Source organism: Ochotona princeps, chromosome 4, assembly GCF_030435755.1.
Source record: "Ochotona princeps isolate mOchPri1 chromosome 4, mOchPri1.hap1, whole genome shotgun sequence".
NCBI lineage: Eukaryota > Metazoa > Chordata > Mammalia > Lagomorpha > Ochotonidae > Ochotona > Ochotona princeps.
In genome coordinates, this window is record NC_080835.1 from 216,415 (window position 1) to 240,058 (window position 23,644).

Below are 23,644 nucleotides of genomic sequence, written 5' to 3' on the forward strand. Positions count from 1 at the left end.
AGTGTCCAGGGGCACTCACGCACACTACTACTCAGTGTTCATGGTCACCCATGCACAAACCACACGCACATAGCCATGCAGTGTCCACAGACACCCATGCACAGGGCCACACACACATAGGCACGCAGTGTCCACAGGCACCCATGCACAGGGCCACACACACATAGCCATGCAGTGTCCACGGGCACCCACGCACAGGGCCACACACACATGGCCATGCAGTGTCCACAGGCACCCATGCACAGGGCCACACACACAGCCACGCAGTGTCCATGGGCACCCATGCACAGGGCCACACACACATGGCCATGCAGTGTCCATGGGCACCCATGCCCAGGGCCACACACACATGGCCATGTAGTGTCCATGGGCACCCATGCCCAGGGCCACACACACATGGCCATGCAGTGTCCACGGGCACCCATGCCCAGGGCCACACACACATGGCCATGCAGTGTCCACGGGCACCCATGCCCAGGGCCACACACACATGGCCATGCAGTGTCCACGGGCACCCATGCACAGGGCCACACACACATGGGAACTGTGGTTTCTCCTTGAGTGTGTGCCTGCGTTGGGTACATCAGGACCCTGTAGGTCCTGGCACAGGTTTGAGAACCCACAGCTAAGTGGCCACTTCTGGAAAAATGCAGCCCTTGCCCATATGTACAGACACCCATTGTGGGAGCCATGCAGTTGGGTCAGATGGCATGGGTGTGTGAAGAGCACCACTCCTCGGTTAGGAAGGCTACGAGGAGTTTCTGGCTGCATGGCTAGGCCCAGCAGAATGTCTCTGGCCACCTCATTGCTGCCTCACCCCATTGTTTGGAACTCAGTCACCTCTCTGATGTTTCATAGAATTCTTCTGAGGGTGTTGTTGTTTTTCTGCAAATGTGAGATGATTCCTGTAACTGGTATAACACCTCAAACTGATCGAGCATGTTATGGTAAAAGCATCTTTAGCAACTTAAGGTAATGACACACAGCTAAAAGCATACAATAGTACAATTGAACCCACAATGTGTCCAAACATCCTGTTAGTTGCCCACCTTTGTCCTGGAGCTTGCCCTAATATAAGTAATGTTTTCCTTAAGATATGGCTTGATGGGGCCCGGCGCGGTGGCCTAGCCGCTAAAGTCCTCGTCTTGAATGCCCCGGGATCCCATATGGTCGCCAGTTCATATCCCGGCAGCCCCACTTCCCATCCAGCTCCCATCCGCTATCTGGGAAGGCAGTCGAGGACGGCCCAAAACCTTGGGCCCCTGCACCCGCGTGGGAGACCTGGAAGAGCTCCTGACTCCCAGCTTCGGATCGGCACAGCACCGGCCCCGTTGCGGTCACCTGGGGAGTGAATCATCGGGCAGAAGATCTTTGTTCTTCTTCTCTCTGTATATCTGACTTTGCAATAACATTTTAAAAAACAATGGCTTGATAATATCTCGGAACAGATGGCAATCATGAAGGTACAAAGAGTTTGTTTACCACAGGCCTCGAACTGTTACATCACATGAAATGACACATTTTGGTTTTGTTAGAGTGTGGGTAAAATGTTATTGTTGGGCAGTGTGAGATTCCTTTGTACTGAAAAACTGCTACTTTGCTAGGCCAGGAGGTGCCTGGACTTTGGGAGGATTCTGCTTTAGTGGTAAATCTGTTCTTTGCTGCCTTGCAACTTTGTGAACCCAGGTGCAGGAGGGCAAGGGCGCAATTCTTCTCTGGTCCCAGGCAGGAGGAAGATAAGGGTGTGAGAATGGGATGAGCCATAAAGATAGTGTATGGGAACGGAACAGGCTCCCTGTGCCTGAAGGCCATATGTCTAAGGTTGTTACTTTTGATGTATTTCCCATCCCAAAAGGGCCTATATAAGCTTCTGTCTTGGGCTAGTTCGAGGTCCGACTGCCCGGCTTGGCTGGCATGCGTGCCCCAAGTGCGGTCTGACCCCAGCATGCTGGCGCAATAAACTCTGTTTGCTGTTTGCATTACCAGCGAGACTTTTTGTCGTTCTCTGGGGGTTGACTAGCTCGCACCCTGACGTCTGGGGGCTTTGGCCCAGATGCTAACACTAGCTCCTTGGCCACCCGTCCAGCTCCCTGCAATGTACCCACAGGGAGACCTGGATGGAGCTCCTGGCATCCGACCAGTGTTGTCAATGCTGTGAACTAGCAATTGGGGACTCCCTCTCTAACTCTCTCTCTTCTCCCTTCCTCTCTCTGCAATAAATAAAAATAAATAAGTCAATAACTCGGTTTTTTAGGATGAGTTTGCCAAGGTTACCTGCCTGTCCAACCCCAGATGGACACCACCCAAGAGACTGACTCCAGTGTCTGATGCGATTGATCACTGCTTGCTGCCTTGAACTCTGTCTTCATCCAGCCCTCTCCCCCACATCCCTTCCAAGTGAACACAGTGAGCAGTGTGGGAGCCCTGGGCCCAGTAGCATCACCCACCGCCTGCCAGCTCATGGCAAGCTAGCACACTATGGGGCCTGCCTACATGGCTAGGCCACAGTACCCATCAGTGAGGGTCGGGGCAGGGGGTGGACCTTGCATGGCTGAGCCATGGCACCAACCAGATTAGGAGAGTCTGGCAATAAATTCTTCAGATTTGTGGGACTGCAGTTCCCACTACTAAGTGTGAGAACTAGGACTGGGGGCAGACTGAGCTGGGCAGGGCTACAACACCTGTCAACTGGCATGTGGGCTAGACCTGGGGGAGGGCCAAGCTGGGCTGCACCACAGCAGCTGGCACACACAAGAACCAGAATTGGTGCAGGTAGGCTGGGCTTTACTGCAGCATTTGCCAGCAACAACCGGGACTGGAGGCAAGTCATGTCAGGCTGAACCACAGGACACCCTGGCAGGCAAAGTCTGGGGTTGGGAGTAGGTCTGGTAGGGGAACTGTTGGGGTCCGTGCAGTGGATGTGGAAGACAGGAAGGTGTGAAGAGTATTGTTCCATTGCTGCGGGATATCTCTGCGACCACCTGAATGCAGCTCCGCCTCCCTTCGCACGGACACCGGACAGTCCCACTGAGATTCCTATAATCTATTTAGGCATTGTATCAATGCGAGCTTGAAAGCTAATGTTGCTGATATCGCTTATAGCCAAACGGTTTTTCACTATTGCTGTCACAGCTGCCCTCATTGACAATATGCTGATCAGGGGTGTTAATTCCCCCTTTGATCCTATGCTAATCAAAGGTATAGCAGAAACCTATGCTTAGGATCTTCCTCCCCCATTGACCATATGCTAATCAAGGGTGCTAGTCTCCAGGTATAGGGGAAACCCATTCTTTCCCTCTTCCTTTGATCTTTGGGTCCTGCCTCCTGTGTTACATTTCCTCCCTTAGCTGATTCAAGACTAGGTATAGAATGACGATTGTAGTAGGAATATGTTACTGATTGATAGGCACCAGAATGGATAACATCCTGCCTTAGGTGAAACAAACTGCAGAATTATCCTTAGAAACACCCACTTGTCCATGACGTAAAAAGTCTGAGCCAGAGTTTAACTGGTTCTGTATAAATAAAGAGGACAGCTTTCTCGCATGGTCCACAATGATCAAGGAATCCTAGTGGTCCCCCTCTTATTTTCTTTGCGCCTCATCCACGCACCCTTCTCGAGTTCTGAACTCAGCTGGAGCTGGACTCCAGCAGGGAACAGTGTGTCCTCCCCTGCTAGGCCATACCTATCCCCGTGAGCATGTGAGCCAGGGCTCGGGAGGGCCAGGCTAGATAACACGGTGGCACCTGTTGGCATACGTGAGGGCTGGTTTGGGGGCAGGCTGGGATAAGGTAAGCCACAATATTCATGGATGTGTACAAGAGCTTGGTGGGATGCAGAACAGACTGGGTTAGGCTACAGCACATACCAGCACGTGCAAAAACCTGGGCTGGGTTCAGGCCTGGTGAAAGTGATTGGGGTTACTAGGGGTTGCCCCAACTAAGTGGCAGCACCTGCTGGTGTGAGTGAAGACCAGGTCTGTGATGGGCTGGCTGGACTAGGCCACAGCATCCATCAGTTCATGTGAGAGATGATGCTGGGAGTGAACTGACCAGGCAGCTGCATTCACTGGTCTGTGTGCTGGCTGGTACAGGTGACACCAAACCTGACCCTGCACTGCCTGGAGCAAGTGAGCCAACTCTGAGGTCACCCCAGGTGAGGTTTCTTGGGGGACTCCCTGACTAGACTGCTGGACTCAGACCCTGGCCACAGGAAAAATCACAGGATGCGTGGTCCCACTTTGGAGTGCACGTGTCAGGACTGGGCCTCCTCGGTTGTTGATACCTGTGCAGCAGACAGCATGTCCACGGGCACACACGGGACACGACAGTCAGCTCATCTAGGCCAGCAGGTGCCTTGTCAGAACATGAAACAATCCTCCTGGCCAAGCTTTGCAGCGTGTTCCTGGGTCTGTGAATGCTCTAAGGTGATCTGGCCAGACCTTGGAAAGATTTCCTCAACCCTGGTTCCATGAAGCTGACAATGTCTCAGCCCCATCAAAACCACCTAAGAGACGCCCTCAGAACACTCGTCCCCGCACGGGATCTCTAGGGTGTCATCAAAGGACCAGCTTCAGGTGCTGATGTAATCTGACAGCAAGGAGCCCCCTGCCCTTCTCCTCCCTACCCCTACAGATACAGGAGGAGAAAACGGAAGCATTTATCCCACCCACCAGCATGGTTTTCAGGGGGCCCCAGGCCAAGGGCTTGGTGACGCTGCCACAGCTGAACTTGCCAGGCAGGTGTCCACATGGGTTGGCCTTGGCCTTGGGCAGCCCCCTCTATAGAACCCCAGCCTGGGAGGTGTGGACGCAGGGGGCCAGCCCAACTCCTCCCACTGAACTGGCACTGCCTTGGGCAGCAGAGACCTGGGTGGGGCCAAGGTTGGATGCCCATCTCAGGGTTTGCCCCCCAAACCCTGAGCCTTCCCCCTTAGCCAGGCCTGGCCAGCACAAGGCTGCCCCCTGCTCGTGTTCATGGAAGTCCAAAGTCCCAGCCATGTGCTGCCCCTGTGTCCTCCCCAGTCCCTGGGCAACATCTTGCAAGCCCTCCCCACCCAGGGCCCTTGTGGTGTCCTGGGGACATGGGACACCCACCTGCTGGGCACATGCAGGATAGCATGGTGGGGGGATAGCAGCCATGCCTGTGGTGTATCAAATGTACTCTCCCAGGTGGTACAAACACAGTCCAGCTCTTGGGGGAAAGCCTCCATGGGTCGGACACTCCTGGTTCCCTGGGATCTCAGCTCCCAGCGGACACAGGATGGCACGCAGGTGGCCTCGTGGGCAAGTGGAGCAGCAGGCAGGGTTGTGGCCAAGGCTGCCCACCAGCTCCCCAAGAGAGGCCCCAGGCCTGTTCCCCATGCTGTTGGAACGAAGCCCAGGGGGTCACAAGTCCAGTACCGGTTTCGCTGGGCTTAGAGCCAGGCAAGGGCTCCGCCCTGGCTCCCCAGCTGCACCCCAAGCCCCAGGGCTTCTTCCTCCACCCCGGCCAGCAAGACAGCCTGTGCCTCCCGCTGTGGGCTGAGAGCAGGCTCCTGGGGCCTCACAGGTGACCAAGCTGAGACCCTAGATGGTTCCAGCCTGAGTTGTGCTCACCCAAGGGCACACTTGCCTTATAGAAGAAACCTCAGCCCAGGCCTTGCTCCAAGCCAGGTGCCTCCTCTGGGCAGCCCACCCTGTTGCCAGCCATGCCACACCCACGATAGAGAGCAAAGGTCACCGAGCCAGGCATGAGGAGGGCGCCTGCACCTGGGATGCCCTCAGACTGGCCCAGCTAGGCTGCAGGATGGACGGGCTGGACAAACCCTGGGGACTTGGCCCAGGTCAGCTGGGGGAAGGGGTCCCCACTCAGACATCCATCTGGACCAAGTAACCGGGAGCTATGGAGGGACTAGGGGCCCCGGGCTGCAGGTGAGTGCTTGCTACAAGGGCTTGGGCCTGGCAGTCTCCGCGTCCCCTCCCTGGGCTGTGCTTTTCCAACGCTCACACCCTCAGCCAGGCCCCACACAGGGGTGTGGTGTGCCCCAGAATCCAGTGTGACTCAGAGTTGTTGGGGATTCTGGAAAGGGGGCACTGGGCAGTGCAGTCGCCTCACCAACTGCTATCACACCTGACGGCAGCCTGTGTGAGCACGACCTAAGCCACAAGATGGCCGCCCCGGACACCCACGAGGATGTCCTCTGGCGGGGTGTGGAGCCCCCCACGCTCCCAGGACACGCACGCTGCAAGGCCTGGGAGGGTGGGTGGGGCGACCCAGGACATTGGGCAGCACTGACGACCCTTTGCGCGCCCCCAGCTCGGAGCCCCTGGCGACCGCGGCCCGCGAGCTGCTGCTGGCGGCACTGGAGGACTTGAGCCAGGAGCAGCTGAAGCGCTTCCGCCACAAGCTGCGGGACGCGCGCGCCGGCGGCCGTGGCATCCCGTGGGGGCGCCTGGAGCTCGCGGATGCTATGGACCTCGCAGAGCAGCTGGTCCACTTCTACGGGCCAGAGCCCGCGCTGGACGTGGCCCGCAAGACGCTGCAGAGGGCGGACGTGCGCGACGTGGCTGCGCGACTCAAGGAGCAGCGGCGGCAGCGTGAGCGCGGGCCGTGGGCAGGCGTGTGCTGGGAAGTGTTCGTGAGCCTGGGGCCTGGGTCGCACTGCCTGTGGGGGGTGGGGAGGGCCGGGGAGTCTTGGGCTAACTTTCCAGCCTTGGCCTGGTCCTGGCTGGGTGCCCACAAACCAGCGAGCCCTGGGGCTGCCCTCCAAGGAGGCCTGGGTCCGGATGGCACCCGCGCCCCCCATTCCCACTCTGCGGGTTTCAGGGCAGGATTCCCTTCCAGGGCTTGGTACCGGTTCCTCTGCGATGATCTCCGTGGCTGGTAGGTCTCTTCAGGGGGCAGCCCATTCGGGGGTCGCGACACAGGTGGCCCCGTGTCTGCCACCTGTCCTCTCCGCTTTCCCCCAGAGTACCGCAAGAAATACCGGGAGCACGTGCTGCGGCAACACGCTAAGGTGCGCGAGAGGAACGCACGCTCGGTGCGTATCAACCGGCGCTTCACCAAGCTGCTCATCGCGCCAGAAGGCACCGCCGGCGGGGACGTGGCGCCGGGAACTACGGACGAACCCCAGGAAGAGCGCGCGCGGCGCTCGGACACGCGCACCTTCAACCGGCTCTTCGGGCGCGATGAGGAGGGCCAGCGGCCGCTGACCGTGGTGCTGCAGGGCCCGGCGGGCATTGGCAAGACCATGGCGGCCAAGAAGATCCTGCTAGACTGGGCGGCGGGCAAACTGTACCAGGGCCAGGTGGACTTCGCTTTCTTCGTGCCGTGCCGGGAGCTGCTGGCGAACCCGGGCGCGCGTAGCCTGGCCGACCTGGTCCTGGAGCAGTGCCCAGACCGCCGTGCGCCTGTGCCGCAGATGCTGGCACAGCCGGATCGGCTGCTCTTCATCCTGGACGGCGTGGACGAGCTGCCCGCGCCGCCCGGGGCCCTGGAGGCGGCCGCGCCCTGCACCGATCCCTTCGAGGCCGCGAGCGGTGCGCGAGTGCTGGGCGGGCTGCTAAGCAAAGCGCTGCTGCCCGCAGCCCGCCTGTTGGTGACCGCGCGTGCCGCCGCCCCGGGCCGCCTGCGCTCGCCGCAGTGCGCCGAGGTGTACGGCTTCAGCGACCGCGACAGGAAGAAGTACTTCTACCGCTTCTTCGAGGATGAGCGCGGCGCGGCGCGCGCCTACCGCCTGGTCAAGGAAAACCAGACGCTCTTAGCGTTGTGCTTCGTGCCTTTCGTGTGCTGGATCGTGTGCACAGTACTGCGCCAGCAGCTCGCGCTGGGCCACGACCCCGCGCACACGCTCAGGACCGCCACGGCCGTGTACCTGCTCTTCGTCACCAGCTTACTGGACGGCGGTGCCGGTGGGGCGCAAGCCGAACTCCGCAAGCTGTGCGGCCTGGCGCGCGAGGGCACCCTGGAGCGCAGGGCGCGGTTCACGGAGCAGGACCTGGGGCGCCTGCAGCTGCGCGGCTCACCCGTGCAGACCTTGTTCCTAAGCAAGAAGGAGCTGCCCGGTGTGCTGGAGACTGAGGTCGCCTACCAGTTCGCCGATCTCAGCTTCCAGGAGTTCTTCGCAGCCCTCAGCTACTTGCTGCCGGACGAGAGAGCTCCGGAGTCGGTGGCGGCCAGGGACCTGGAGACCCTGCTGCCCCGCGACGGCCGGCCGCGCGCCCACCTGGCGCTCACCACGCGCTTCCTCTTCGGGCTGCTAAGCACCGAGCGCACGCGCGAGATCGAGCGCCACTTTGGCTGCACGGTGTCAGCGCGCGTAAAGCAGGACGCCCTGCGGTGGGTGCAGGGCCAGGGCGGGAGCAGGGGCTGCCAGGGGTTCGAGGCCGTGGAGGAGCCCGGCGAAGAGAAAGGGGAGGAGGCGGACGAGGAGGACGAGGAGGAAGACGGGGAGGAGCTGGGCGAGGACCTCAACTACCCGCTGGAGGTGCTGTACTGCCTGTATGAGACGCAGGAGGAGGCGTTCGTGGGCCACGCCCTGCGCGGCCTGCCCGAGCTGGTGCTGGAGCGGGTGCGCCTCAACAGCATGCACTTGGCGGTTCTCAGCTACTGCGTGAGCCACTGCCCCGCCGGGCAGGCGCTGCGGCTGGTGCGCTGTGGGCTGGTCGCAGTGCGACAGAGGAAGAAGAGGAGCCTCGTGCAGCGGCTGCAGGGGTGCGTGCGTCCTGCGTGGGCAGGGCTCACCCGCTTCCCTCCTGGAGCCCTCGCCATTCCGTCGAGTCCAGCCCCCCCCGTCCCGTCTCCTGCCACCTCACAGAACCTTCTGGAATGTTCTGAGTCCTTGTGTCTGCTGCTCCCTCCGCATGACACCGTGCTGGGCGCTGGCGCCCCGGCCAGCCCCGTGCCAGCCCCGTGCCTCTCCCCTAGATCCCCAGTTCCTGGGAAAGGGGGCACCCGGGTTTAGTTTCGCTGGAGCCCCTGCACCTCTGTGCCTGTATCTGCAAACCACAATTGCACCTCACTCCGGGATTGGGATAGGGGGGTAGAGGTCACCAAGACATCCCCCCCCCCCCCGGCTTGGGGAGACCCTCGCTGAGCTTGACCAGGCCTCGCTCTCCCAGCAGCTCCAGGACCAACACGAAGCCGCCGCCGGCCTCCCCGCTGCACCCCCTCTGCAAGGCCATGGCGGAGCCGCAGTGCGGACTGAGCATCCTCACGTGAGTCATCTGGGCCCCGCCATCCACGGACCTGTCCAGGGCGGGGGCGGCGCGCTCAGCACCGTGTGTTCCACTGCAGGTTGTCCGGCTGCAGACTCTCGGACGCCGTCTGCCGAGACCTCGCCGAGGCCCTGGGGACAGCGCCGGCCCTGACGGAGCTGGGCCTCCTGCACTGCGGCCTCAGCGAGCCCGGCCTGCGCATGCTGGGGCAGGGCCTGGCGGGGCCCGCGTGCCGCGTGCGGGTGCTCAGGTGAGGCGGCCGCAGGTGAGGCGGCCAGGGGTGGCCCCGGCCCCGCCCCCGCAGCCCCTGAGTCCCGCCTCCCCACAGGCTGCAGCCCGGCGCCCACCCTGGGGTCCTGCAGTACCTGGTCAGCCTGCTGCGGCTCAGCCCGGCGCTTACCACCCTGGACCTGAGCGGCTGCCAGCTGCCCCCGCCGGCTGTGACCTACCTGCGTTCCATCCTGCAGCAGCCGGGGTGCAGCCTGAAGACCCTCAGGTGAGGCTGACCTGGAAGGGCATGCTGGGCCAGGGGCTCCCCTGAAACCTGGACCAGGAGCCTGTCCCAGAGGCCTCCCCCAGAGGACGCAGCCCCTGGCCTGCTGCCCTCCCCAACCGCACATCCATGGGCCATGGGAGCCCCAGTTCCCACCCTTGCTGCAGCCTGAGAATTGGTCATAGTCTTGCTCCCAGCTCCCACGTCCCACTGCCCCCAGCCCTGTGCCTACTCCCATGCCCATGCCTGGTTGGTGCCTGTGCCTGCAGCCTGGCCGCTGTGGAGCTGAGTGACCAGTCGCTGCAGGAGCTGCGGGCTGTGATGGCAGCAAAGCCGGACCTGGTCATTGTCCACTCAGCACTGGGTGGCCCTCTCGAGACCTCGCTGGAGACCATCAGTGCCCTCTGAAGCCTGGGCACCTGTGGAGCATCCTCCTTCAACCTGCGGTCCCAGCTGGGCCAGCTGCTGTGACCCCAGGGACCAGGCACCTGTGGAGCCTGCTCCCCCAGTCAGAGGTCCCAGCTGCTGTGACCCCAGGGACTGGGCACCTATGGAGCGACCTCCCCTAACCCAATGTCCCAGCCCTGGTCACCTGCTGTGACTCCAGGGACCTCCAGCCCTTAAGACACTCAGCTTCCATCTCCCTATAGCAGAGTGCACAGACACCCCTTCCCCATAGCCAGAAGCTGTCACCCTCACACCTCTCACACCTGCTTGTGGCCCAGCACCGAGTCCCTGCGGACAGGAAGTGGGCCCATTGCCTCTGCCTCCCTTGACACACCCTCGTCAATCATTCAGAAAGGGGTCCCAGCTCCAAGGGTAGCGGTATGCATTGAGAATAAATGTTGCATTGGTTCCAGTCCCCGGCTGTTTTTTTATTTATTTGTTTATTTTTATTAGAAAGGCAGATATACAGAGAGAAAGAGACAGAGGGAAAGAGCTTCCATCCAATGGTTCACTCCCCAATGCTGGAGCTGAGCCAATCCAAAGCCAGGAGCCAGGAGCTTCTTCCGGGTCTCCCTCGCAGGTGCAGGGTCCCCAGGCTTTAGGCCGTCCTCTACTGCTTTCCCAGGGCACAGGCTGGGAGCTGGATGGCAAGCAGGGCTGCCGGGATTAGAACTGGCACTCATGTGGGATCGCAGCACGTTCAAGGTGAGGACTTTAACTGCTACGCTATCACACCGGGCCCTGGTCCCCGGCTTCTGATTTGTTCACCCAGGGCTCTGTCCATGCTCCACGGTCCACTGCACCACTGCTGAGCTGGGACTGGCGTGGATGGACAGGCCAGCAGTGGACACCCCAGACAAGTTGGTCAACTGCTACAAGAACTCTGCCCACCCAGTGGGCCAGGGGAGGGTGTGTGGGAAGGTAGGGCCAGCCTCACCTGGGCTGTAGGACCAAGAGGAGGTGGGCCAGCCTCTGGGCCTGAGCACCCCGGAGGCCTGAGTCTACGGTCAAGGGGGCAGGTGGGGACAGGGAGGGACAGGAGTGGACTCAGCGGTCAGACAGGCCAGGGACAGGGTGGGAGTGGATGCTGGGCCGTGGAGGAGGCAGGGTCCAGCATCGGGGAGCAGAACTAAACGCCCAGTGCCCCGTTTTCTGGGAGTCCCAACAGCAAAGCTTCTACCTCACTCCTGCCCAAGCGTCCCATTGGGTGGGAAATGCAGAGACACACGGACTGGGCGTTTATTGTGTGGCTGAGCTGACCTGGGCCGAGCTGTCTAGGGCCGAGCCGTCCGGGGCCGGGCGGAGCTGACGTGGCGGGGCGGAGCTTACCAGGGCCGAGCTGTCCGGGGGCGGGGCCGAGCTGTCCGGGGGCGGGGCCGAGCTGTCCGGGGGCGGGGCCGCTAGCCCTTCCTGGTCCCTCGCCGCGTCTCCGCTCCTTCCCGCCCCGCGCGGCCTGGCCTGCCCCCTGGTGCTCGGAAGGCCGGCGCCTTCCTGCGTGGCTGCGGTGAGTACCCGAGCTCGACCCCAGCGGAGGCGCGGCGGGATCGGGGCCCGGATGGGGCGCAGCCGCCGAGACCGCCAGGGCCAGCGTGGGGCGGGGAGGGGCTGGGGCGGCCGGTGGGCAGGAACCCGAGCTGCCCCGCCCTGGTGTGCCCACCGCCTGGAGGAGCCCACCTGGTCACATCCCCACCCCCAGGCCATGGAGGCTGCCAGCGAGGACCCTATGGTGTTCAGCGCCCACTCCCTACCCAGCGACCCCCGGCTCTGGCCCCCTGTGACCAACGCGCACCTGGGCACACGCGTGTACCATGACGTAATCCACATGAGTGGCCTGTACAACGGGACTCAAGGGGACACGCACCGGGCCGTTCTGCCCAGTCCACTCAATGTGCGGCTGGAGGCCCCTCCAGGGTCAGTGGAGCCGCTAACAGAGACCTTCACCCTGGACACTCGCACAGGTAGCTGCTGTGGGTCCTGGCTGCCCCTGGTGGGTGTTGGAGGGGCACACGGTTGGCCCATCTGGGGCTGGAGGCCCCTTCCCTGGGGTAGGTGGCCAAGGTAAGGGATCAGAGCTGGTCCTGGTTCCCTGCTGCCCCCAGGCTGCTTCGTGCACACCCTGGAAGGTCCCAGCTCCAGGGCCACCCAGTGCATCTACGCCCACCGCACACTGCCACACGTCCTGGTATTCAGCGTGTCCATCACCCGTGTGGCCCCTGGCACCCATCCGGTTTCCATGATATTGCAATCAGCTTTCTCCCCAGAGAGCCCTGACCTGGACCTGCACCAGGGTCCTGAGTTCCAGGGAGCCCGGTAAGGGGGCAGGCAGTGGTCCCTGTTGCTGGCCTGGCCAGGAGCCATAGCTGAGGCCTGGTCCTGCCCACTCAGGTACCTGTGGGGCCGCACACTGGCCCCTGAGCAACCCGGAGGAGGGCCCCAGGAGGTGCACATGCTGTGGACACCACCGCCGCCTGTCCTGACCCTGGGGACGGACGAGGAGGCCAGGACCTGGGACTTCCTGACTGTGGTGGGCAGCACCCAGGCTGAAGTCCAGGCTTGCCTGGCTGAGGCCCAGCAGCTTCAGGCCAGGGGTGCCCTGTACACGGCCCACACGCAGGCCTGGACCCAGCTCTGGGCGAGCTGCGGCCTGGACGTGGAGGGGCCCCTGGGCCTGCGACAGGCTCTGTGCAGCTCCCTCTACTACCTGCTCAGTGCCCTGCCCCCGCCTGGGACCCCAGGATTTGTCTGTCATGGCCTCAGCCCTGGGGGCCTCTCCAACGGGAGCCGAGACGAGTGCTACTGGGGCCACGTCTTCTGGGACCAGGTGTGTGGGGTTCACCCAGCACTGACCATGGGCTGGCTGCACAAGGGCATTGAGCAGGGAGGCAGTCAGGAGGCCAGGGGCCCTGAACCTTGGTCTGGACTGGAGACAGAACCTGGCAGGAGGCGAGGGAGGTGGCCAGGGGTGCGGGACAGTGTCCGCCCGAGGAAATTCAGCCCTGGCGGTCCCCCAGGACCTCTGGATGTTTCCTGTCGTCCTGCTGTTCCACCCAGAGGCCGCAAGGGCCATCCTGCAGTACCGTGTCCGAACGCTGGGCGGAGCTCTGCAGAACGCTCGGAATCTAGGTTACCAGGTGAGACACTGTCCACCCACACCCCGACCCCTAGGGCCGCCCTGGCTGCAGCCCCAACCCTAACGAGTGGGAGCCGCTATGGGGCCGGGCCTGCTGGGGCTCAGAATTGATCTGGACAACGTGGGAGAGGCCGTGCCCCAGCCCTCAGCACCCTGTGCCTGCCCCCTCCTCAGGGAGCCAAGTTTGCCTGGGAGAGTACTGGCTCTGGCCTAGAAGTCTGTCCTGAGGATATCTATGGCATTCAGGAGCTCCACATCAACGGGGCTGTGCTACTGGCCTTCGAGCTGTACTACCACGCCACGCAGGTGAGGGGTGCACAGGTGAGGGACGCACAGGTGAGGGACGCACAGGTGGGGGACACACAGGTGGGGGACACACAGGTGAGGGACACACAGGTGGGGGACACACAGGTGGGGGACACACAGGTGGGGGACGCACAAGTGAGGGACGCACAGGTGGGGGACACACAGGTGGGGGACACACAAGTGAGGGACGCACAGGTGGGGGACACACAGGTGGGGGACACACAAGTGAGGGACGCACAGGTGGGGGACACACAGGTGGGGACGCACAGGTGGGGGACACACAGGTGGGGGACACAGAAGTGAGGGACACACAGGTGGGGGACACACAAGTGAGGGACGCACAGGTAGGGGACACACAGGTGAGGGACGCACAGGTGGGGGACGCACAGGTGAGGGACGCACAGGTGGGGGACGCACAGGTGGGGGACGCACAGGTGGGGGACACTCAGGTGGGGGACGCACAGGTGGGGGACGCACAGGCGGGGGGCGCACAGGCGGGGGGCGCACAGGCGGGGGACGCACAGGCGGGGGGCGCACAGGCGGGGGACGCACAGGTGAGGGACGCACAGGTGGGGATGGGTCTCTGGTGGCGCCCTAGAGAGGAGCTGGACAGAGCAGTCAGTGGACGCCCCCAGCCCTGCCCCAAGCTCTGTCCTTCACCCCACCAGGACCTGCAGCTGTTCCAGGAAGGCGGCTGGGATGTGATTCAGGCCGTGGCGGAGTTCTGGTGCAGCCGTGTGGAGTGGAGCCCTGTGGAGCGGAAGTACCACCTAAGGGGTGAGGGCTGCAGGGCAGGGTGAATCCAAGTCCAGAACTCGGTCAAGGGGTCCCTGCATCCTGTCCACTATGGGGTTGTGACCTTTGCAGATGTCATGCCCCCTGACGAGTATCACACAGGCGTCAACAATTCGGTGTACACCAACGCCCTGGTCCGGAACAGGTGGTGCTGCCCCATCCCAGCCCTGCCCTTGCCACGGGTCAGCCCCACCCAGGCAGGGCCAGCGTAATGCTGTATTTGCCTTCTGCCCTGCAGCCTGTACTTTGCCACTGTCCTGGCCCGGGACCTGGCTCTCCCTGTCCCTGACCGATGGCTGCAGGTGGCTGATGGCATCAAGCTGCCCTTTGACCCCGAGCGGAACTTCCACCCAGAGTTTGAGGGGTATCAACCTGGTGAGTGGCTTCAGGCTTCCAGCCCCCAAGACCCTGTGTCACTCTGGAGCGGACATGAAGATCTGTGCCCCGTTGTGCCCGCAGGAGAGGAGGTAAAGCAGGCAGATGTGGTACTCCTGGGGTACCCGGTCCCCTTCCCGCTGAGTCCCCACATCCGCCGGAGGAACCTGGAAGTCTATGAGCCCGTGACATCCCCCCAGGGTCCTGCCATGACCTGGGTGAGTGGCACGTGGGAGGTCCCACCCCACACAGGGGGGTTCGGCCCTCTGTGACCTCTCACCTCTCACCTCTGACCCCAGAGCATGTTTGCTGTGGGCTGGATGGAGCTGAAGGAGCCAACACGGGCACGGGGCCTGCTGGAGCGGAGCTTCACCAACGTAACAGAGCCCTTCAAGGTCCACACACCTGCCTCCTGCGACCACATGCCAGGATCTACCAGGATCCAAATGATAGCCCCTGTGGTGGGCATGGAGCCTGGCCTGCTTGGGCATGGCATTCAGAGATCTGGGCACTAATCCCTGTCCCCTCCAGGTGTGGACAGAGAACTCAGATGGCTCTGGGGCCGTGAACTTCCTGACGGGCGCTGGCGGCTTCCTGCAGGCCATGCTGTTTGGGTGCACAGGCTTCAGGTGGGGGCAGCGGCAGGGGGACCCTACCCTCACATGCCTCCTCCCCTCACCTGACCCCTCCCCTCACAAGGATCCCTCCCTCCCCTCACATGCCCCTCCCCTCACATGCCCCCCTCCCCTCACCTGACCCCCTCCTCTGTTCCCCTCCCTTCACCTGACCCTCTCCCCTCACCGTCCACACCCCTTCCACAGGCTCACCCTGGCAGGTCTAAGCTTTGACCCTGTGAATCTGCCCGACATCTCTGGCGTGAGCATCTTGGGTGTTTTCCTCCAGGGCAGCAGACTGGACTTCTGCTTCTCCAGGGACTGTGTGACAGTCAAGGTCACAGTCCCCACGGGGCCCCCAGGCCCCAACCTGGAGGTGGAGCTGTGGCCATCTGGGTTGCGGCTCCCCCTGCCGCCAGGTAAGCCCTGCCCCTCAGAGGTCCCCCACACCCCTGCCACTTGTGCTCCCACCCCAGGACACCCTCTCCCTGCAGGACACAAGGTCTCCTTCCCTCTCTCAGCTGGTCGGATACAGAGGAGCCTGCTGTCGCTGCCAGAAGATGGCCAAGCTCCCCAGGCCACCACCAGTACCAGGGCCATGTGGCACCCCTGAGCCCAGCACCCACCCTCTTCTTGCGTCCCTGACACACCCCTGGCCCCAGCACCCTACCCCATTCTGGGCCTACTACACCCCTGGCCCCAGCACCCTCACCCCCCTCCTGGGCTAACCTGCTAGTTCCTGATCTCTGTCCCTGCCCCAGCCCATGGTGTGGGGTTGGGGCTACCCTGCCAGGCAGATGGAGGGAGGACCTCAGCCATTCCAAGGACCCTGGGGCCATCAACAGTGGCCAGCATAGACAAACATAGGCAGTGGGACCTTGGGGCCTCCCTAACCACCAGGCTAGATATTCCCAGGGCCAGGCCACAGGCAGGAAGCCCATGGCAGGACCCAGCAGCCCATGGCAGGACAATGCCCAGCTCCCATGTTGAGGCCTGCATGGTTTCCCAAGGATGAGAGGAGCCGCCCATGGGCGCGGAGCTGAAGGGTTAAAGCTGGTGCTGGGACAAATATCGATTCGGACTTGACGCACCGTGCCGGATTAGACCACAGCACAGTTTGGTGCTCCGGAGGACCAGGATAGATGTTGGACGGACTTGGCTAGGTTTCAACCCCAACTGAGCCATGTATGAGATATACATGGGTATGGACGAGCCGTTGCTGGGCTGAAACTCTCAACAGCAGGAACCAGAATGGATCGAAGAGCAGTGCTGGCCGAAGGACCTGCTAGTATGCGTGAAGCCTGACACCAGGAAGGGGTCGGATGGAGGAATCTGAACAGTTCCTCTGACAGGACACTGACAGGACAAATAACCGAAGGAAGCATGGAGGTAAACAACCCAGAAGAGGCTTTGGAAAGTGACCCACTGGCATGCACTTGGCTCGGGTTGGGGCAGACCAGGCTGAGTCAGCTCACGTCATCCACTGGCAAGCCCGAGCCCTGGAACTGTGTAGGGGCCTGGCCAAGCTTGGTTGCGATAAAAAAAAAAAAAAAAAAAAAAAAAAAAAAGTACAAAACACCAAGGCGAAATGGCCTGTGCCAGTAGGGAATGCAGCACCCGACCAGCACTCCTCCCGCTGGTTTAGGTGAGGGACGAGTGTGTGATGGGCAGAGCTGGGGAGAGCTGCGATACTCATTGGTTCCAATGGAGGTCGGGGCTCAGAATAGATCCAACCCAGGGGTTACAACCACCAGCTGATCGGAGTGAACCAAAAAAAGATGGAAGATGGAGTAGATCAATCAACCACCTCAGCTATATGCTTGCAGCGAAAAACCTGGACAAGGGGAAACTGTAAGATGGACTATGTCAATCAGTGGACTCTGCACCAGCCTCATCATACCTGGACTGTTGCTGATGATATGTTGGAGCTTCTAATTGATCGAGGTGACGCTCTGCTGGCTCTGCCTTCAAACCTGAGAGGGCCTCCCTAAGAGGCCGTTGATCTTGACTGGACAGTGGGATGCTGGACTCTGTATGGTGTGAGCCTGTAATTAGGGAATCCTAATGGAACCTGAGCTGTGGTTATGCATCATGGTGAAGGAATTCACCATGGGGGAAGGGTTTGGGGTGAAGGGGGGGAAAATCCCAGTACCTATGAAATTGTGTCATGTAATACAATGTAATTAATGAATAAAAAATAATAATTAAAAAAAAAAAAGCTGGTGCTGGGAGAGGCTGGTGTAAACCCATTTGCCATGTCACTTGGAGTCAGGCAGGAAGCCCCTAGAAACCAGAGCAGCTGGCGCCTCCCACATACATTCCCCACCACTGTTCGTCCTGCGGTCAGTGCCTATAGGGGCAAGGAAAACTAGCCAGGCACCACCAACATGTCCGTAGCAAACCTGGAGGCTTCGCATGTGTGGAGGCCTCGGCCACCCATGGCTAACACGTGCAGGGACGGCTTTGTGCTTCCTGTCTCAGCCTCACAGCATGAGGCCAGTGCAACCCAGCCACAGACCTGCAGGGCCGTGCACCGGGCACCCCAGGTCCTTACCAGCAGAGGCAGATTGGCTGAGGGGGCCGCAGGGGAGGGAGACAGAGATGGAGTAGGTCTCCCTGAACCCAGAGGACAGTTGTCCTGGGTACTGCTGTTGTGTGTGCGTGCATACGTGCACGTATATAGATATGTATCTGCATGTGTACATCTGTGTATGTGTGTTTGTATATGTACATGTGTCTGCACGTGTGTATGTGTATAGATATATATGTGTCTTGTCTGTACATGTATGTGTGTATCTGCACATGTGTGTAGGTATGTAGGGTGTGTGTGTGTGCATATGAGCCCTAGACTCTATGGGGACTGGGTGACCAAAGCCTGGTTCCACAGCCCTGCTCCCTCACAAGCTTACACAGACGTGGACATTCCAGCCTTGGGACATGCTCGTTCCCAGCCCACATGCATTCTGGCTGGTGGGGGTACCACCCTGTGCTCATCTTTGAGCACTGGGATACCCTGTCCCTGGGCAGCCTGGGGTGTTCCAGGCTCACGCTGGGGCCTCGGAGCACATCTTCACCTCCATGGCTGACTGGACACTGCCCTCTGGGACTTCCAGGGAACAGCTGGGCCTCCTGCACGGCAGGTGTTGCGCTGGGGGCTCCAGGCCGACAGTGAGCCCCTCCCCCAGGCAGAGCAGGCATGGGGTGGCCCCTACAGAGGGAAGAGGCCCAAGTTGTGAAGGTTGCTGCCTGCCCTGTCATTGGCACTGCCGCAGGCAGTCTGCCAGGTACAGCCAGCTGTGATATGGGCAGGTGGTGTCCTGTGGCACACAGGCACATGGCCTGGCCCCAAGCTATGTCCCGATGGCTGTGAGCATGGCCAGGGATGAGGTGTGCCTATGTGGGTGACCAGGGAGCTGGCCCAACTCCTCCTCCCACCTTTGATGAATAAGACCCTGTGGCTCTGTCCCCATGGACCCCCAGCACCACTGAGCTTGTTGCCCGCTCCCTAAAACACATCCCAGACACTTCTGGAATTAGGTACTTTTGATGTTAGATGACAATGACTTGGAGATCCCAGGTTGGGTTTGGGGAGGCCAAAGTTGGTCATAAGGCTGGCCTGGCCCATCAGTCATGGTCCGTGTCAGTAAGTGGGATGCTGAAGAGGCCACGGAGCCCTTGGCTAGCCATGACTGGTGCAGGGTACCAGCCTGCACCAGCAGCATAAGCGTCCAGATGGTAGCCAGGATGTTGTGGCACTTGGTCCTGGAGCCCAGGCGCCGTGCCACCTCCAGGTCCCCAGCAGCCCTTCTGGTCTCAGGCCTACAGAGCCACTGCGGTCAGGGTCGGGGTCAGAGCCCTCTCCTGGGGCTCAGCTTAATCGTGTCCCCAGTCAGACGGGGAACCCTATAGGCCTCTCCCAGGCTGTGAGCACTGTAGCGCCAAGGCCACCACATGGGCAAGGAGCGCTCCCCTTCCCAGCTCTGGCGACAGAGACCCCGGTGGGGAGCTGGCAGCTCGGCACTGCCAAGGCAACGCTCACCTTGATGGAGTAGGCCAGTGCCAGGAAGCCGAGGCAGCCGGGGCTGAGGTAGAGCCCACTCAACAACCAGATCCGGTGGTCCTAGGACAGAGGTCGTGGCGTCCCCAGCGTGAGCACTGTGTGGACAGCGCCATCTGCCTTGCGGGGCTGCAGTGCCCAGGGATCCTTGCAGGGGTACACCATGTCCACAGGTTCTAGCACTGATGTCTCCTCACTCGGAGCTGAATGCCTGGCGCTCCCATGGTTTATAGCTCAGTCACCCCCACCTCCCAGCCCTGGTAACCCCACCCCCAGCCCAGGCAGCCACCTAAAAATAGCTCAAATTACACCCAAAGCCCAGGGAGGGCACCCTTCCTCTGGGATCCCAGGGAGGGTCCAGGGCAGTGGTCGGGGACCACCCTCAGCACCTCCTCTGGAGGCCAGGGGCTGGTGTTGCCTCTGCTGTGGGTGGCTTGAGCGTGAGCCTCAGCTCCAAGGAGGCTTGGCACATTCCTCCTCTGGGGACCAGCTTGCAGCCACAGGCAAGCCGGAGGCACCAGTTCAGTGCCCTTGCTGGGAGCAGGCAGAGGGGCCTGTAGCCTGGGCTCCCTCTGCCCACCCTCATCCCCAGTGCCCCCATGTTCTGTGGGGTAGCAGCCCCACCCCCTGTGTCCTGTTGTGTGAAGAGTCCGGGTTTTAAAATAGAAAATTGTGTTTCTCCAAAGAGCACATTCCTCCCTTGAGGGAGAACAAAGGATATATGAAGATATTAACTCCCCTGTGCAAGCAGCCCCCTCCTGCCACTAGGGCAGCAGCCACTTTTCCTCTCCTCAAATAAATCTTGCTTTGCAAACTAGAATTGTCCATATGAAAATTCTTTCCAGTGAGACAAGAAACAAGATTGCTGCCGTGTTTCATGTTGAATCCCTGCAACACTGTGGGGTGACCACCCCATCCCCCTGTCCTCCCATGTCCTGTGGGGTGGCTGCTCCGTCCTCCCATTCCCCCACGTCCTGTGGGGTGGCCACCCCGCCCCCTGTCCTACCATGTCCTGTGGGGTGACCACCCTGTCCCCCCACTCCCCCATGTCCTGTGGGGTGGCCGCCCCATCCCCCTTCAGCCCTTGTCTCAGCACTGTGCACTCCACCCCCAGACACTCCCCCAGGCTGCTGGGATGAGGTGTGACAAGGACTCCCATGTGTGGGATGAAGAGGGAAGAGGGCCTGGCCAGCAGCCCGTGCAAAGCTCAAGGGTCCCCACAGGACGCTCACCCTGGTGCCTGCCATCTGGTCCCAAGTCCTGCTGGGGTTGTGCCCAGGCCGCTGCCCCGGCCACCAGCAGGGGACACCACATATCCCCCATCCCCAGGCTGCCCACCAGCAGGGGGCGCCACAGGCCCAGCACCCCAGGCTGCTCCCTGGGGCATTTTCCCCAAACTGCAAGAGAGGGCACCTGAAGCTTCACTAAGGAGGGGGAAGCGCTCCCGCCACACAGCCTTGCGGCACAGGTCAGGAAGCTGTGCTGGGTCAGGGACAGATGCACAGCACGCTGTACTGGGGAAGAGCTGAGCTGCCCGGGATGGGCTCCCTCAGCTGCTGCTCTCCTCCCCAGCGCCACCCCCAGGGACATCGCAGGAACATTAAGAGACAGGCACTTTATTGAAGCCTATGGTGCTCGGGCGTGAGGGTGGACATGCGGGAGGGTAGACACGCGTGAGGATGGAGAGATATGGTAGTGGACATGCATGAGGCTGGACAGTGCCCAGGAGGCTGGGGAGGGGCAGGGGCGGGCTGCCAGCACAGGTGTGCACAGCAGGCCTGGTGAGGCTCCTCTAATGAGGAATTGCCTGGGCAATGGCTGCTATGTTGAGCACAACGATGACAATGGTCGCCACGAAGAAGAGGATGCTGGTCACCAGGGCACAGATGTTCAGGCACTTGGCGGTGGATGCGTAGGCCTGGGCCCCAACCACGTCACCCACCATCTTCCTGTCTCTCGACTGGGGGGAAAGAAGCAGGAAGGGGGACCCGGTCAGGGCAGTTGAGAGCCAAGTGCCAGCTCCTGGCCAGAACAGGCTCCACCCGCCCTAGGCCTCGGCCCCGTGAGAAGTGGCTGGTGTTGACCAGAAGGGAGGATGCCTGTGGGGCCGGAAGGGATCGAGTCCAGTCCCGGCTGGCCAGGTCAGCCCACGCGGCCAGAGCCTAATCCTGCACTCAGGCCTTCTCAGTCCCCTCCACACACACGGAGACACACTCACACCCAAGCTCCACAGATGCCACCTGGCAGAGCCTGAAGGCCACCCACTGCCCATGACCCCGGCGCCCCACACACCTTCACCGAGTAGGCATATGCCACGAAGCCCAGGCAACACCAGTTGAAGAACAGCGTGTTGAAGAGGGACCAGACCACGTGGTCGGGCACAGTGGTATCGCTGCGGATGTTGATGACGGTGGAAGGATGAGTTCCCTCGGTCATTTGGTGTCCCTCCTTCAACATCTCCGACTCGGGCGAGGCCTGTGTTCCAAGTGCAGAAAACTGGCAAGTGCAGCTCCTGGGGCTGGGCCCGGCTAGCTGGAGGGTGGGAGGGCGGGGCCCTGGGGCCCCGGGGCCCCTCCTTTCTCCAGCAGAGGTGCGTTCTCAGAAATTTCCATTTCCTTCCTTTGGAGAAATGATGCTTTGCTGGGAGTGTCTTCCTTTGGAGCAAAGTAAACGTCTGGTGAAAGACCCTCACCAAAAACCATAAGCTTTAGCAGCAGAAACGCCGTTTTGCAAGGCTTTAACCAAGAAAAACAGGATCTCTGGGGGAGGAGCGGGCGAGGTCAGGACTAGCTTGCCACACATCTGTGGTCAAACATCTGGCCCCAAAAGAGGGAAGAAATGTTAAGAAAGAGAGCCAACTCAGCGCCAACTCAGCTATTATTAGACTTCGCCTATCAGAATCCTGTAACTATGCATCTCGCTTCTGTATTGTGCTTTTTTTTGCCTCCCTACCCTATAAAAACCCACCGCCCCAACCTGAAGGCGCGCAAGTCTTCCAAGAGACTTTGTCGCCCCGGGTACCTGTGTATCTGAATAAACCTCTTGCTATTTGCATCCGTACAAGTGGTCTCGCTGTTCCTTGGGAGGGGCCTCCCTAGAAGAAAAGTACCCTTCGGGGGTCTTTCACTGGCAAGAGGCCAAGGCAGAGTCAGGGAGGGTCAGCGGATGGCCGTAGGACAGCATGCAGCCCTGTTCCCAGGGTGCTGGGATGCATGTCCACCTGCACTGCCCTGATCTCTTCTTCCTCAACCTCCCTGGCCTGTGCAAATGGCAATGGATGGCAGCCTGACTCTGGACCCAGCAAGGAGCAAGTCCACGGCTGTGGGCCATGGCCGTGAGTCCTTGCTGCGTCTACCGCCTGCCAGCCAAGGGTCATGGGACAAGAGAACCTGCAACAGGCCAGGCCATTCAGCTTGGGGTCCTGTGCACACAGTGCTCTCTGTAGGAGGACATCGTGACCCTAGAAGGTCAGGGAGCACAGGATTACAGTTGGTTGGATAATATTTGGAGAACAAACAAATGGCTACCTTTTGTATACCTGATTGGATATCATTTGCATAAGAACAATTGAGTGGACAGCATGTATATGAGAACACCAGGTGGAATATACAAGACAAAAGGAGTTCCAAACAAAAGCATTGATGGTTTTGTTGATAAGCTCAATACTTCCTCCCTTATCCTGTATGGCCCTCAGTGTATAAAGTCTGATGCCACTAATAAATTACGGCTTTTGACCATCAGTCAGGGTCCACGCATGTTATTATCGACTCCGCGCACCAAGTCCATTGCTGCGGGACAGCGACACTCACACCTCCAGGTTAGGGGTGCTCCCTCATGTGGCCACACAGCACCCACTTTTCCTATCTCCCTCTTCCCTACCACACACACAGGTTCACACTAGGAGGCTGCTTCAAGAAGACCAACCGAACCCTCATGGGGCAGCACCTAGGGCCGGCCGGCCTCTGCTCAGCTCTGGCTGCCTTACAGTCATTCTCCAGCTGTGTGCTGGCACAAGGCTTGGGCAGTCTGTCTCGGGACATCCAGCAGGGTGTGCCCTGGAGACTTGGTATAAGTGGCAGTGGCAGCCGTAGGGAGTGACACCACTCAGGCTGGACAGAAGCCCCAGGGAAACAGCAGCATGGGGCTGGTATCTGGCCAGTTTGTTCTGAATTCGGCATTATCAGGCATGGCAGGAGCCTCTGAGCAGCCACTGGGTGCACCTGCTGGGGA

At 60.8% G+C, this 23,644-nt stretch overlaps 3 protein-coding genes across 4 annotated transcripts in view; 2 read left to right on the forward strand and 1 right to left on the reverse strand.

The window, feature by feature from the left end:
• Positions 1–21,871, reverse strand: part of LOC131480242 (interferon-induced transmembrane protein 1-like) — a 108,397-nt gene extending 86,526 nt beyond the window's left edge. Inside the window, exons 1-2 of the mRNA XM_058664080.1 lie at positions 21,707–21,871; positions 21,163–21,374 (exon numbers count right to left, since the gene is read on the reverse strand). Of these exons, the coding sequence (XP_058520063.1) occupies positions 21,207–21,374; positions 21,707–21,871 (333 nt within the window). The 3' untranslated portion in view covers positions 21,163–21,206. The remainder of the gene's footprint in view (positions 1–21,162; positions 21,375–21,706) is intronic.
• LOC131480126 (NACHT, LRR and PYD domains-containing protein 6-like) lies at positions 5,862–10,119 on the forward strand. 2 transcript variants are annotated; one of them, XM_058662579.1, is made up of 8 exons: positions 5,862–5,912; positions 6,298–6,578; positions 6,826–6,864; positions 6,951–8,694; positions 9,102–9,197; positions 9,277–9,447; positions 9,526–9,693; positions 9,960–10,119. In XM_058662579.1, exons 1-8 carry the CDS (start codon positions 5,884–5,886, stop codon positions 10,096–10,098), a joined length of 2,667 nt encoding a protein of 888 aa, XP_058518562.1. In that variant the 5' UTR covers positions 5,862–5,883; the 3' UTR covers positions 10,099–10,119. The 2 variants fall into 2 exon arrangements, with proteins under 2 accessions (XP_058518562.1, XP_058518563.1); XM_058662580.1 differs by having other exon boundaries at positions 9,105–9,197.
• Positions 11,789–16,035, forward strand: LOC131480127 (protein-glucosylgalactosylhydroxylysine glucosidase-like). The gene is made up of 13 exons (XM_058662582.1): positions 11,789–12,095; positions 12,237–12,447; positions 12,523–12,958; positions 13,149–13,268; positions 13,442–13,573; positions 14,242–14,350; positions 14,441–14,513; positions 14,607–14,743; positions 14,828–14,961; positions 15,043–15,138; positions 15,275–15,372; positions 15,565–15,776; positions 15,852–16,035. The coding sequence occupies exons 1-13, from the start codon at positions 11,837–11,839 to the stop codon at positions 15,968–15,970; spliced, it is 2,136 nt and encodes a 711-aa protein (XP_058518565.1). The 5' UTR covers positions 11,789–11,836; the 3' UTR covers positions 15,971–16,035.
• Positions 21,872–23,644: the final 1,773 nt, after the last annotated feature.

Excerpts from the sequence above, each read along its gene's own strand:
- LOC131480126 (XM_058662579.1), top strand. The coding sequence starts at position 5,884 with ATGGAGGGACTAGGGGCCCCGGGCTGCAG. Across the intron at positions 6,579-6,825 it reads CAAGGAGCAGCGGCGGCAGC|GGCTTGGTACCGGTTCCTCT; the intron begins GTGAGCGCGGGC and ends ATTCCCTTCCAG. Across the intron at positions 6,865-6,950 it reads TGCGATGATCTCCGTGGCTG|AGTACCGCAAGAAATACCGG; the intron begins GTAGGTCTCTTC and ends GCTTTCCCCCAG.
- LOC131480127 (XM_058662582.1), top strand. The coding sequence starts at position 11,837 with ATGGAGGCTGCCAGCGAGGACCCTATGGTGTTCAGCGCCCACTCCCTA. Across the intron at positions 12,096-12,236 it reads CACCCTGGACACTCGCACAG|GCTGCTTCGTGCACACCCTG; the intron begins GTAGCTGCTGTG and ends TGCTGCCCCCAG. Across the intron at positions 15,373-15,564 it reads TTTGGGTGCACAGGCTTCAG|GCTCACCCTGGCAGGTCTAA; the intron begins GTGGGGGCAGCG and ends CCCCTTCCACAG.